General features: G+C 41.0%; 2 protein-coding genes across 9 annotated transcripts in view; one reads left to right on the forward strand and one right to left on the reverse strand.

Moving 5' to 3' along the window:
* The window catches only part of LOC105452976 (protein kinase C and casein kinase substrate in neurons protein 1), a 49,893-nt gene extending 44,937 nt beyond the window's left edge, over positions 1 to 4,956 (reverse strand). For 4 of the 6 annotated variants that reach the window (XM_011694575.1, XM_011694574.1, XM_011694577.1 and 1 more), the window contains exon 1: positions 4,580 to 4,956. The gene's annotated coding sequence lies outside the window, so the exon portion shown is untranslated. Of the gene's footprint in view, positions 1 to 3,949; positions 4,258 to 4,579 lie in introns of those variants that run through there. The other 2 variants (XM_011694576.1, XM_011694573.1) reach the window with 2 other exon arrangements.
* A 974-nt stretch (positions 4,957 to 5,930) lies between these two features.
* On the forward strand, positions 5,931 to 10,971 carry LOC105452977 (RING finger protein 121). 3 transcript variants are annotated; one of them, XM_011694578.1, is made up of 8 exons: positions 5,931 to 6,113; positions 6,387 to 6,421; positions 6,541 to 6,682; positions 6,745 to 6,899; positions 6,978 to 7,206; positions 7,284 to 7,519; positions 7,608 to 7,724; positions 10,023 to 10,971. In XM_011694578.1, exons 1-8 carry the CDS (start codon positions 6,078 to 6,080, stop codon positions 10,075 to 10,077), a joined length of 1,005 nt encoding a protein of 334 aa, XP_011692880.1. In that variant the 5' UTR covers positions 5,931 to 6,077; the 3' UTR covers positions 10,078 to 10,971. The 3 variants fall into 3 exon arrangements, with proteins under 3 accessions (XP_011692880.1, XP_011692881.1, XP_011692882.1); XM_011694579.1 differs by lacking the exon at positions 10,023 to 10,971 and adding an exon at positions 9,570 to 9,618; XM_011694580.1 differs by lacking the exon at positions 10,023 to 10,971 and having other exon boundaries at positions 7,608 to 8,187.
* Positions 10,972 to 11,005: the final 34 nt, after the last annotated feature.

Consider the following 11,005-nt stretch of genomic DNA (forward strand, 5'->3'; position numbering starts at 1 on the left):
TATCAGTTTGATCTGCTTCGTCTGTTTTTCCTCCATAATGTTCAATACTTTGATATTTTGATAATTAAGCCTCGAATTACTCAAACATAAAGTTTTGTTGAACAACGCCGAGTTAAAGTAAGTTGCCGTTATCTCTACTTCCATCCTTCATACTTAATTCGCGAAACACTGCTCGCTCGATCGCTCATGAAACGGAAGATTAATGATAACTCCAGCATTACGCACTTATAATGGAGTCGAGGTCTTTGCCTAGAAAATAAAAGACAGGTGGAAAGAGAGAGAGAGAGAGAGAGACCGCACACGCGAAGTTACCTAAGCACGCGGATTACGCGTAAAGAGACGGATTACGTGGTTTACAGGTATAAGAGCGATGTTGTTTATACTCGACAGCCGGTTCACTCCATTCACTGCCGCGCTCCACATAACCGTCGCCCCACGCAGTTGTCCGTTTTCGTGATTTAATGCATGTTACGACGACGTGGGCAGGTGCAACGAGACGAGAGGGAAAGAGAGAGAGAGAGAGATGCACGGCCACGCCGAGGGAAATACCGCGGCGGCGGTTCTCGCGTCCGTCAGTCTCAACGGAATTCGCAATCGCCGGATGATTTTTCTCTTGTTCGCATGCCTTCGACGCCCCTCGAGCCGCGCTCGCGCGCTACTCTTCATTCCCGTTACGGTATTTACAGGAAGTGCCGTCCGTCGCGGAATGCACGCATCACTGGAAAGCTTTGTGGCGTCCCTCCTCCCGTCAGCGGCGCGGCCGCTCGTATAGCGTGCATTCGTAATGGCGAAAGTTAAATCTCCTCCGCAGGTGAATCTCGACAGACATCGACGATGGAACGAGCTTCTCGGTGGCGTTCGCGAGACACGGGAGGAGGGAAATGGCAACTCTTAAAAGATTTAAGAGTTACGAAGGAGTCGGCATTCAAATGCGTACTGCACATCTCGTCGTTGAACATGATGATTTAAACTGAAGATTATTTAACTTGAAGATTAATCTATTTTTAGATTATATTTTTAGGAGAGGAGGAGCTCATTTTGTTCGATGTTATTCGAGTTATTTCGAAGCAGAATGTACACGCTACCAGATCCGAGCCTCGACATTATGACAATGCAGACTCATGTTGGCACAACGTTTCCGCGAGATTTTACGTCAATTTGCGAGAGCTGTTATCACATCCCCCCCACAATTCCGAGTTGGAAGAGGATTAGAATTAGGGGACTCTGTTCCTCTTTTCGCGACGATAAACGGCGTTTCGTTTCTTTCCATCGGTACAATTGGCCACCCTTGGCCTTAACCTTCTCGTCAATTCGCCGGCAATATATACCTCACGAGGCATCATGCAATTACGTGAGGCGTCAGTGATTACAGAGCCCGAACGTCGTTCAGCCAATAAAACAACGTCCCAACGTCGCATCGCCGCGACCTTTTTAATCATGCGTTTATGCGGCACGGTGGTACTGCGGTTCGGTATGTTAACGCAGGGGAGTTTTTAGTACGAGGCTCCTCTTTGATTAGGAAAATCACACGTTCCCAGGTAATAATTCCGCAACGGTATTTTAACGGTACAGCATCGGTAAACCCATACAACGTAACATGTAACGAAAGTAGCTGGGAATTATTTATGCACGTTATCGCGATGCGCGCGCGAATCTGCAATTCCATTATCAGCCCGTTTGATAAGACCGTTTGAGTTTATCGTATCTCTCGAGTGATATAAGCGTTTTTATTATACCATGATTTCGATGTTTTATAAACGTTTTACGGCGCCGTAGAGCCTCCGCTGCAGGTCGTTTTTCTCGCCTTCGCGCTCGACCATAAAGTCATTGATTCCAGTCTCGTCGGGAATTCTATTGTAAGTTTCAGAGGATATATCGCAAAGCAAACATCATTCAGCTTCAGATTAGATTTCGCTCCCCCCCGGTTTGCCGTTTGATAAAAAAAAAATAAAAACTTGATGAAAACAACTAGCGAGTTTTAATTCGAGTAATCGTCCGATAATGTAGAATTAGTATGTTCAAACGGAACCTGCACTTTGTGTGTCCCTTCAGTCTCAAAACACTACTCGCTCAGCGAATCTCAAAGCATATATCTGTTAAAGGTGAAACTGGAAAATAAATCTCTTTTGTTTGTTTCCGTTTGCCTATATTTATGACGATTCCTTTACATTCCGTGTGGAGTCTTTACGATCGTACTTCTCCGGAAATTATACGCTCCACGTTTCCTACTCTTCTATTTCTATATTTACATATTTTCATTTTACCTTTACCTTCTTTTTATGGACCTTAACTCGCGCCATTCGTATTATTTTCATATCGCGAACGTCTTTCGCCTCAAAACACTATTTACGTTAGCCTAATTTACATTTCATATTTTCGTCTTAGAAGGTCCGACGGAAGAGAAAAGAGAGATTTTAATATAAAACGCTTTGAGAAAAGCGCCATCTAAAAAAAGCCCGTCTTTGAGGCCCTCACCTCCGGTGTTTGTTCGTTCGTTAAGAAAATTCATGCCAACGTGAGATCCTCGAGAGCTCAGAGCGCGAGGCACGCGCGGCGCTTAGACGCGTCGCCCATGGCGGAAGCGAGTCTCTTTCTCTCTTTCTCTCACGCGCACACACGTGGGGCACACACGCGGATGCTGACGGTGGAATGCGATATTCGCGGGCGGTGCGGTGCGGCGCGAGCGAGCGCGACGGGTGAGAGTACGGAAAACCTGGAGGTCTGCCAATTTGCGCGACGTCCAAACGACCGTGCCGCGGGAGGGCTTTGCTCCTTCGGGGGTTCCCTGACTTTAGCGTGTCCGCGTTCCGCGTGCTGCATCATCAAACCCCGCCCCGAGGAGTACAAATCGTATTAATCGCGGCGAGCTGGGAAAACACGGTGAGGCGGGACGAGGAGGGGGGGGGGGAGGGGGGCAAATTAGGAATCTCCGGGTGCGACAATCAGAGAGACGCGCGGAATCTCTCCTCGGGGCATTCTCTCGGAAAATCGGCGAACATCTCAACGACCGAAATTATCCTTTCCGATGTTGTTGTTTTCCCCGTATAATTGAAGCTCTCGGAGCTTCGAGATCCATATTCATATTCCCACATTTAGTGTCTTTTATCGCACGCGCGAATCGCGCGCGACGTTATCTGCGTCTGAGAATCCGAACAGCCATAATTAGCGTTAAGTGCACGATGGGAACAGGGGTCCTAAAATTTTCTTCGTAGTGATACAGATCGTCGCCCCGGCGATTATTTCTCGCGATTAAACGCAAACGTAAATCGGCGAGGAGTGCGAAATAGCACATATGTCTGTGGAATTGTGATTATATATATAACGTGGGCTATGACGATAAATTAGCCCGATCGATAAATCTCGCGCGGCGCGTGACACAATCCGTATATATTTACGTACATTTGCATATATTTTTATATACGCATGTATATATATATAAATAACGTATATTTTATCGTAATGCATACGAAGTAAAAAATATATTTTTGTCTTATCTGCAATGTATTTATATACATATATTGCAACGTGGATTCTCGGGAATACGAATGGGGCGCAACGGATCGCAGATAAACGCGATCTCTTCGATTCGATATTGGATTCAGGGATCGGACGGCCGCAAAAGTATTGACCTTCTCCGCGGCGTTTTCCGCATTCCGCGTCGCGTCCTCGCGGTCAGTAACCGCCGACAAAACTTCCGCCACCGGCTTACGGAGGACTTGCTAAACCGTATGGCGCCTTTAAAGTAAAAAAAAAAAAAATTAAAAAAACAAACAAACGAGGGAAAGAGGCTTCTCTGCCCGACGACGACCTGGTGTGTGTGTACACACGTCCGTCCGACCGACCGCGATCCCGCGACGAAATCCAAGCTACGCTTATCTCGGCGTAGAAAACAGATAAACGAGTCGATGCACATCGCGGGTCGGAGTAGAAAGGCTGACCGGTAACTGACCTCTAATCACTATACTCAAGACAGTCGCGTGAAATCCTTGAAAGCAGTCGTGAAAAGGAGCTACATTTATGCACGCCAAACAACAGAATGTAATTACGATAGCGGCTAATTGCCGTTTGTAGAACACGATGTCGTGAGAATGTCCGACCATTCCGCGGCTTGTGCTCCGAAACGCGCGACGACGGCCGCTCTTGTGGTAAATCGACACTGCGCGCGCGTTCCGGCAGACGTCACTCGCCAAAAGGAAGGAGGAAAATAGAGATTATAAATTCCTCAAACCGCGATCAGCGTGTAAGTTTCCCGGATTCACGTGCGATACACGGGCTTTGTACCCAGTAACTCGATTCGTTTTTGCGACTCGAAACAGTGTATGTGTATATGTGTGTATGTGTATGTGTGTGTGTGTGTGTGTGTGTATGTAATCTTTCTCCACCTCGTCCCTCAAATACAAACAATTTCTTGCCTGCCAAAGGCGTGAGATCGCGAGGCGAGGTGGCGAGGGGAGAGAACGGCGGCCGGTTGTGTCAGAGAAATTTCGCAAATCCGCGCAACTCCGACCCGCAGACGGGCCGCGCGGTTTCGTCGCTCGCGCTTTGAGAGACGGAAGACAACGTTCTGGGTTTTACTCACCGAAAGCAATTCCTCAGCACGACGGCGACCGTACGGGGAAAGGGGGGAGCAAGGGGGGAGAGGGACGACACACCGACTCCCGACTTCTGTGGTGGTGTTATCCTTCCTTCGTGGAATCCGGCGAAAACTAACCCCGCGGCCGAGGTACCGCGTTATCCACGTGTGCGGAAACGCAAACGTCGGGCACCCGCGACACTCTTGGCACACGCGGCTCAACACGCGAAACGCGCCGCGCGACCCGCTGACACGTACGACCGCCGCGGCGATTTCACGGCAATGGAATTTTGTCACGTCGCGCGTTTTCTCAGCGAACGGTACCGCAGACGCTCATGTTGCTGCACCACGGACAGTGAATTACCATTCCAGCTCTTCCCTCTCCGCGCGCGCTGGAGGACTCGCAGCGCCGGGGCGTGGTTTAGCGCCGTAGAGATCCGAGTGCCGACGGCTGCGCACGAAGCGCCGGCCGCCGCTCGTCCGCCGGAAACCGCCAGCTCGAATCTTGCATGCGTACGCGGCATTAACCCCCGCGCGCGCGCGGGCGATTTGAATTCAACGTTCGAGCATCGAGATCTGTACTGCTAAACTGCTACGCTGCTTTCCTGCAAATTAAATACCCTGAGAGCTATGAGATAACAAATGTTTACGAAAAAATTATTTCTAATAATGTACGTACTATTGAAAAATATAACTGATAATACATATAAGTAAAACAATTAATAAAATTGTAATTAACTTTACCGACTATCAGTAATTTATCAACGTTGTTTGTAATGACGATCGATAATGCGATACCTTTTACAGTTTTTATTTCGGTAATTTGGAGAACCGCGAAACTTTGAATGACCAAAAATCGATAAAGTATCGGGAAAAAAAATCAGCAAAGAAACGATACTTATGAAATTTCCAAGAATTTTTAAAAGTAAAGTCCAAAATTTTGAACTGAAAATCTAAACTCTCAAATGCAAGATATAATTAGATATGAAGTAATTAATGTCAATTAAGATTCTCCTAAAATATTGTGAAAATTAATTAAGATTCCAATTATTGAACTCTAAAAATTTCTAGAATTTTATTAGATCTGCAAAAATTTAAATTTTCGAAAGTAATCAAACTATCAGAAAAATATAATAATCAAATATAGTCATTATATTGAGTATCTTAATTAACGCAATTATAACGTTAAAAAATATATCCTAAAATTTTATACGTATGGACTTGAGCTGTAAAATTTCGAATTCTGAAAAATCGGCAGAAAGATTATCAGGTGGAAATATGATCAGGAGAGGCGTATGCATTGACTGAAACTATAATATTTAAAAGTTGTTTCTTCATGATAATGCAGATCAGCAGATAACACAAATGCCGGTCATTCAGTGAATGTGCAGTACCGCATAACGGCATTCCATTCTAAAGATGTGTCTGCAACGCGGCGGCCGCCTTATGTCAGTTTATTAATATATACATTTCTCTGTGCGTTAAATGCGATACGGCGTTCACGATGGACATACACCAATTGCATCAAATACCGAATAAAGTACGTAATTATCACTATTTCGGTCGCTTGACAGTACAAAGATAGTACGCGTCATCAAAACATAACCTCCTAATTAAGACTCATACATAATTACATGCTGACTTGCAACAGTTTGACAAGCAATTATCCTAGTTTTGCATATGAGTGCTTTTATTCTTAAAAGATGTACGTCGATCTTTTTATTAAGATAAATTTTCATACTATTTTATATATTGTTATACAATGTTACTCCTAACTGTTCTGTAACTGTAATGCTTTTTTTTTTACTTTCAGAGCGAAGCGGAGCTGACTCCAGAGGAACAATGGAGGCAAGTTGTAAATCTAGCCGTACAACAATCAAATCTCTCGTCTTCTCACAGCCCGATTTGCCAATGTCTCTGCGATTAGCGAGTATATTAATGGAACTTATATTAAACCAATTTTTTAGGTTGCAACACAAAAAGATGCACGAACAGCATCAAGGTCACGAATCTATGCACGCCGAAATGCTTCTTGTGTTGTTGGTGACGTTAACGGTAGCACAGGTTGTACTGGTTGAGTGGAAGAAGAGGCACTTTAAGTCGTACCAGGTGAAATGAAATATTTGCCTCTAAACGCAAATTATATATTAATGCAATATCACTTTTTGCAGCTTGTAACACTAGCAGCCATGTGGATTATTCCGTTTGGAATTAGCTTGAAGAACCACTGGTGGAGATTTATATTTTTATGGCTTTTATCCTCCTGTATAACAGGTCTAGTAGTAAGGAAAGCCATTCAGAAGCCAATAGAAGGTACCACCCCTAGGTAATGCCGAGTAATTATATTGGTGATGCACGTTGGCGGTGATCGTGAAATAATGACAGGGAATTAATTTCTTTGCAGACTAGTGTACAAATGGTTTTATTTTATTTATAAGCTCAGCTACGCGCTGGGTATAATCGGATATATTTTAGTTGTATTTACATTCTTCGGGCTAAATATCATATTGAACGTCAAGCCTCACGTTTGGATGGATTGGGGCATGCTGTTTCTATTTTACGGTCTTTACTTTGGCGTACTAGGAAGGGATGTCGCTGAAATATGTGCCGACACAATGGCGTCACACATTGGGGTACGCATATTCGCAGTGGACGTTAACTAATAAAGCGTTACGCGCGACGATTTTATAACGTTTCATGTCACTTCCAGTATTACACCCCGGACAGTATCCCGACCAGGGTTTTGGAGCCGAATGTTTGCGCAGTGTGCGGGAATAAACTTCTAGTTTCCGAGCACGAGGAAGGTGTGATCGAAAATACGTACAAGCTCACTTGCGAACACGTTTTCCATGAATTTTGCATTAGGGGCTGGTGCATTGTGGGAAAGAAACAAACGTGCCCTTATTGCAAGGAGAAAGTCGACTTAACGAAAATGTTCCGCAATCCGTATCCTTTTGTAACGTAAACAGAAAAATTGCCATTAATGATTTTACGCCTGCATCTGTCTGGTAAATGCCTTAACGAAACGATACAGTTGGCAACGGCCGCACGTTTTATATGGTCAATTGCTGGATTGGTTAAGGTGGCTGGTTGCTTGGCAACCGTTAATTTTATTTCTAGTTCAAGGTATCAATTGGGCTCTGGGCCTTGAGTAAGTAACAATGTTGGTGAAAACCAACTCTCACACCCATCATTTTGTTATTGCAACGCTAAAAAGAATGATTAACTTAGTCATCTGATCGATACTGTGTTTGTATTTTTGTATATGCTGTTATGATTTTTGTTACTCATGAAAGAAAGATATTTTATTAGGTAGGAAATGTAATGCCAGTGAAAATCAATAATCCTACTCGTGTCTGAACGTTAAGAATTAAGGATAATGCTACGAATTTTAATTCTGGGGAATATAGATATATCTCTTTTTTTTACTTTTTATTCCATCGGCTGATGGATTATAGCGCTTTCAATTACCTTCTAGCAAGGTTATATAGATATATCTTTATAGATCACTATAGATATATCTCGGTGAAAGTAAGGTTAGAAGAAATTTTATAATGAGAATGTAAACATTTCTTTAAATGAAGTAAAAAAGAAAAATTTATTATGTGAAATTTTTTTACAATAAAAAACATTAAAGCTCAATCAATGCTAGATGTAATGTAAATATATGTCTAAAAAAGTATGCCACATATATTAAACAAATAAGAATAACTTAATGTAAAGAAATGATGTGAAATATGTGGCGATATTTTTGTATTTTCTCTCTGAAGATTCTTTGTGTGTGTTAAAAACACAATACTTTTTTAAAAACAGTTGAACAATATTCTGTGAAGGACATGAGAAGGATTAAATCATTGTACCATTATCTTCTACATTGCTCTATTTAAACTAATTAGTCTATTTCAACAGTTTTAGCAATTTAAATATCAGGTTATAGTATTAAATTTTTATTCATTTATTTATACTTCTTGCAAATGTGTTCTAATAACTTCCTACTAATAACGAATACATTCCACCATTTCTAAGTCCGTAATGGGTGCTGCTTCCAATATTTGCTTTATCAGAAAATATGCAGTTACAAGAAAGTAAAGAATGCATGTATATATTTCATACATTGTATGATTACTACACAAGGTGTTCATATCATGATATAAATTATGTAAAAAAATATTAGGCCACATCAAGTAGTTGACATGAAATGTACATATTCTATTTTTAAGTTATTAACGTAATAACATTTTCTGATAGTAATCATTTTCAATTATGAGATGCAAATCGAAAAAGTATTTCGATCGACGAAACAAATAAATAATAAATGATAAATTAGAGAAATATTATTCATTATTTTTTTTTAATTTGTGAATAAATGTCAATAATTTCAGCAAATTTCATTGTACAAGCATTCTTCAAAAATTCACCTTTTACCATTAATTTGTGTTTTCTATAATAAAACCTTTATGTGTAATAACATTTTTCTAGTAAATGCTACAAGTTTTGCAGCATTTCAAAAATGGAGATCAAACTATTATAAAACATGCATTTGTAAATCAATTGTTGTAATATAGTTGCACTTAACTCTGTTGCTAGTCGCTCTAATTATTGAGAGATGTTTCTAAAATGTAATATTAATTACTATTTATAATACTCCCTTTTTAAGATCGTTCTAAGAGAGAAGATTATCTGATATATGTTACATTCTCAGCAACCAATAATTGTGACTTTTGGTTCTGTTTCTTTCAACTGGGTAAATGTGTTAGTGAAATCTGTGCATTATATTGTTCGTAATAGTCAACGTAATATGAAACGTAACAGGGAACGTAACATGTATCTCTTCCATCTTGTTTCTACACAGAAAATAGTGTATAATCGACTATTTGTAAAGAATAAAGCCACTGTGAAGAATACATTTTTTTTGCAATAAAATTATGTACAAAAACGATATACTTAGCTGTGGTATTCAATTCCTCTGTATTGCGTTTTTCTGTTGGTCCGATAGTTTTCGTGGAAGGGAAAAAATTCGTTCTTTCTGAATATCCAGGAAAAATCAACCTACACTATATGTAATTATTTAAATTAAATTAATGTGAAATGTGTGCCTCTACTTATTTTAAAACTTTTAAATTATTGTTAACTCTCCCAGGCTAAAATTAATATTTAAAAAGTACTAGACTCAGCAATTTTAGTAATTACTTGTAACAAATTCAAGATACTTCGAGAATGATTGGTAGTACGATTAAGAGATATTTTTCCTTGCAAATTATTAGGTGCTTAGTGAAAGTAATATAAATATTAAAAAGAAGCCACGCTGTTCAGTCATGGCAGAGTTAACGTGTACCTTCGTTTCTCGTAAGCGACGTAGCAATTTTCCCTGAGCACAATCAATATAGCTTACACGTAAGAGCTTTAAGTGAACCTGCGATTATCTTTTTTCTTCTCATAATTTTTACAGAATAACAGATACGACGGAGGATCAGCATGAAAAAACATTGGGTGTAACGGATTAACGTCTACCGCACGCTGTATTGTTAGATAATTTCTCTGCTAGCACCGACAGATAAGTTCCTATTTACACACTCGAAGTCTCTCACTAAGAGGTAGTAGATCTGAGGAAGGATTTGATCTCGCTGGACGCGTATATAGAATTCAAGATAACTGTGTACGTGTGTGCATGTATGTGTGTGGGCATAGTAAGAGAGAAAGAGAGAGAAAGAGAGAGAGACACAATGATAACAACTTGCCAGTGATGTTACTAAAAGACTTTAATTAACTTTCTCGTTATTATCGATAGAAAAACAACTTTCATCACATCACGTATCCATAGGTACTTGTTAGACCATGTCGGACCCGTCGCGAGAGTATTATATATAATTCGTATTTATATTTATATTTATATACATATATATTTGTCTATAAACCTAAAGTCTTTCTGTGGGATGATTACGGGACAGGGCGCGAAGGGGTGGTGATGCGGGAAAAGTGAGATGGGAAATAGAGATAACAGAGGCTAAGGGACGAGAACACACTTAACGACGAATACCCTTCAACGGATCCGATGAACAGAGGTGTTAACGTTACTCGAGACGTAGTCTTTGGCTTGTTGGATGGTTCAGACGCCACGATACGACGGGATCGTCGGGATGGGTCCAGGGGCAGACATTCACAAACACGGGGAAATTTTATAGATATATTTATTGAGTACTTAGCGTGTAAGAGTATAGAATATATGTTACCTTATTGTTAAATATCATTACATGGTAAATATATTTATATATTGCGACCGCACTCACGAGCGTGGTGCAACTTCGTCGCTCGTCCGACCCGCGTAATTCCGCGAAAACGGTAAACGGGAATCTAATGCGTGATTAACTGTAACTCAGGCATCTCGCCTATCGAAAACGGGAATAAAGTTGGGCGCCAGGCACGTTATAGAGA

This window comes from Wasmannia auropunctata, unplaced genomic scaffold (genome assembly GCF_000956235.1).
Source record: "Wasmannia auropunctata unplaced genomic scaffold, wasmannia.A_1.0 LD336023.1, whole genome shotgun sequence".
Classification (NCBI taxonomy): Eukaryota; Metazoa; Arthropoda; class Insecta; order Hymenoptera; family Formicidae; genus Wasmannia; species Wasmannia auropunctata.

Excerpts from the sequence above, each read along its gene's own strand:
- LOC105452977 (XM_011694578.1), top strand. The coding sequence starts at position 6,078 with ATGGACATACACCAATTGCATCAAATACCGAATAAA. Across the intron at positions 6,683-6,744 it reads GGCACTTTAAGTCGTACCAG|CTTGTAACACTAGCAGCCAT; the intron begins GTGAAATGAAAT and ends CACTTTTTGCAG. Across the intron at positions 7,520-7,607 it reads ACGAAAATGTTCCGCAATCC|TTGGCAACGGCCGCACGTTT; the intron begins GTATCCTTTTGT and ends GAAACGATACAG.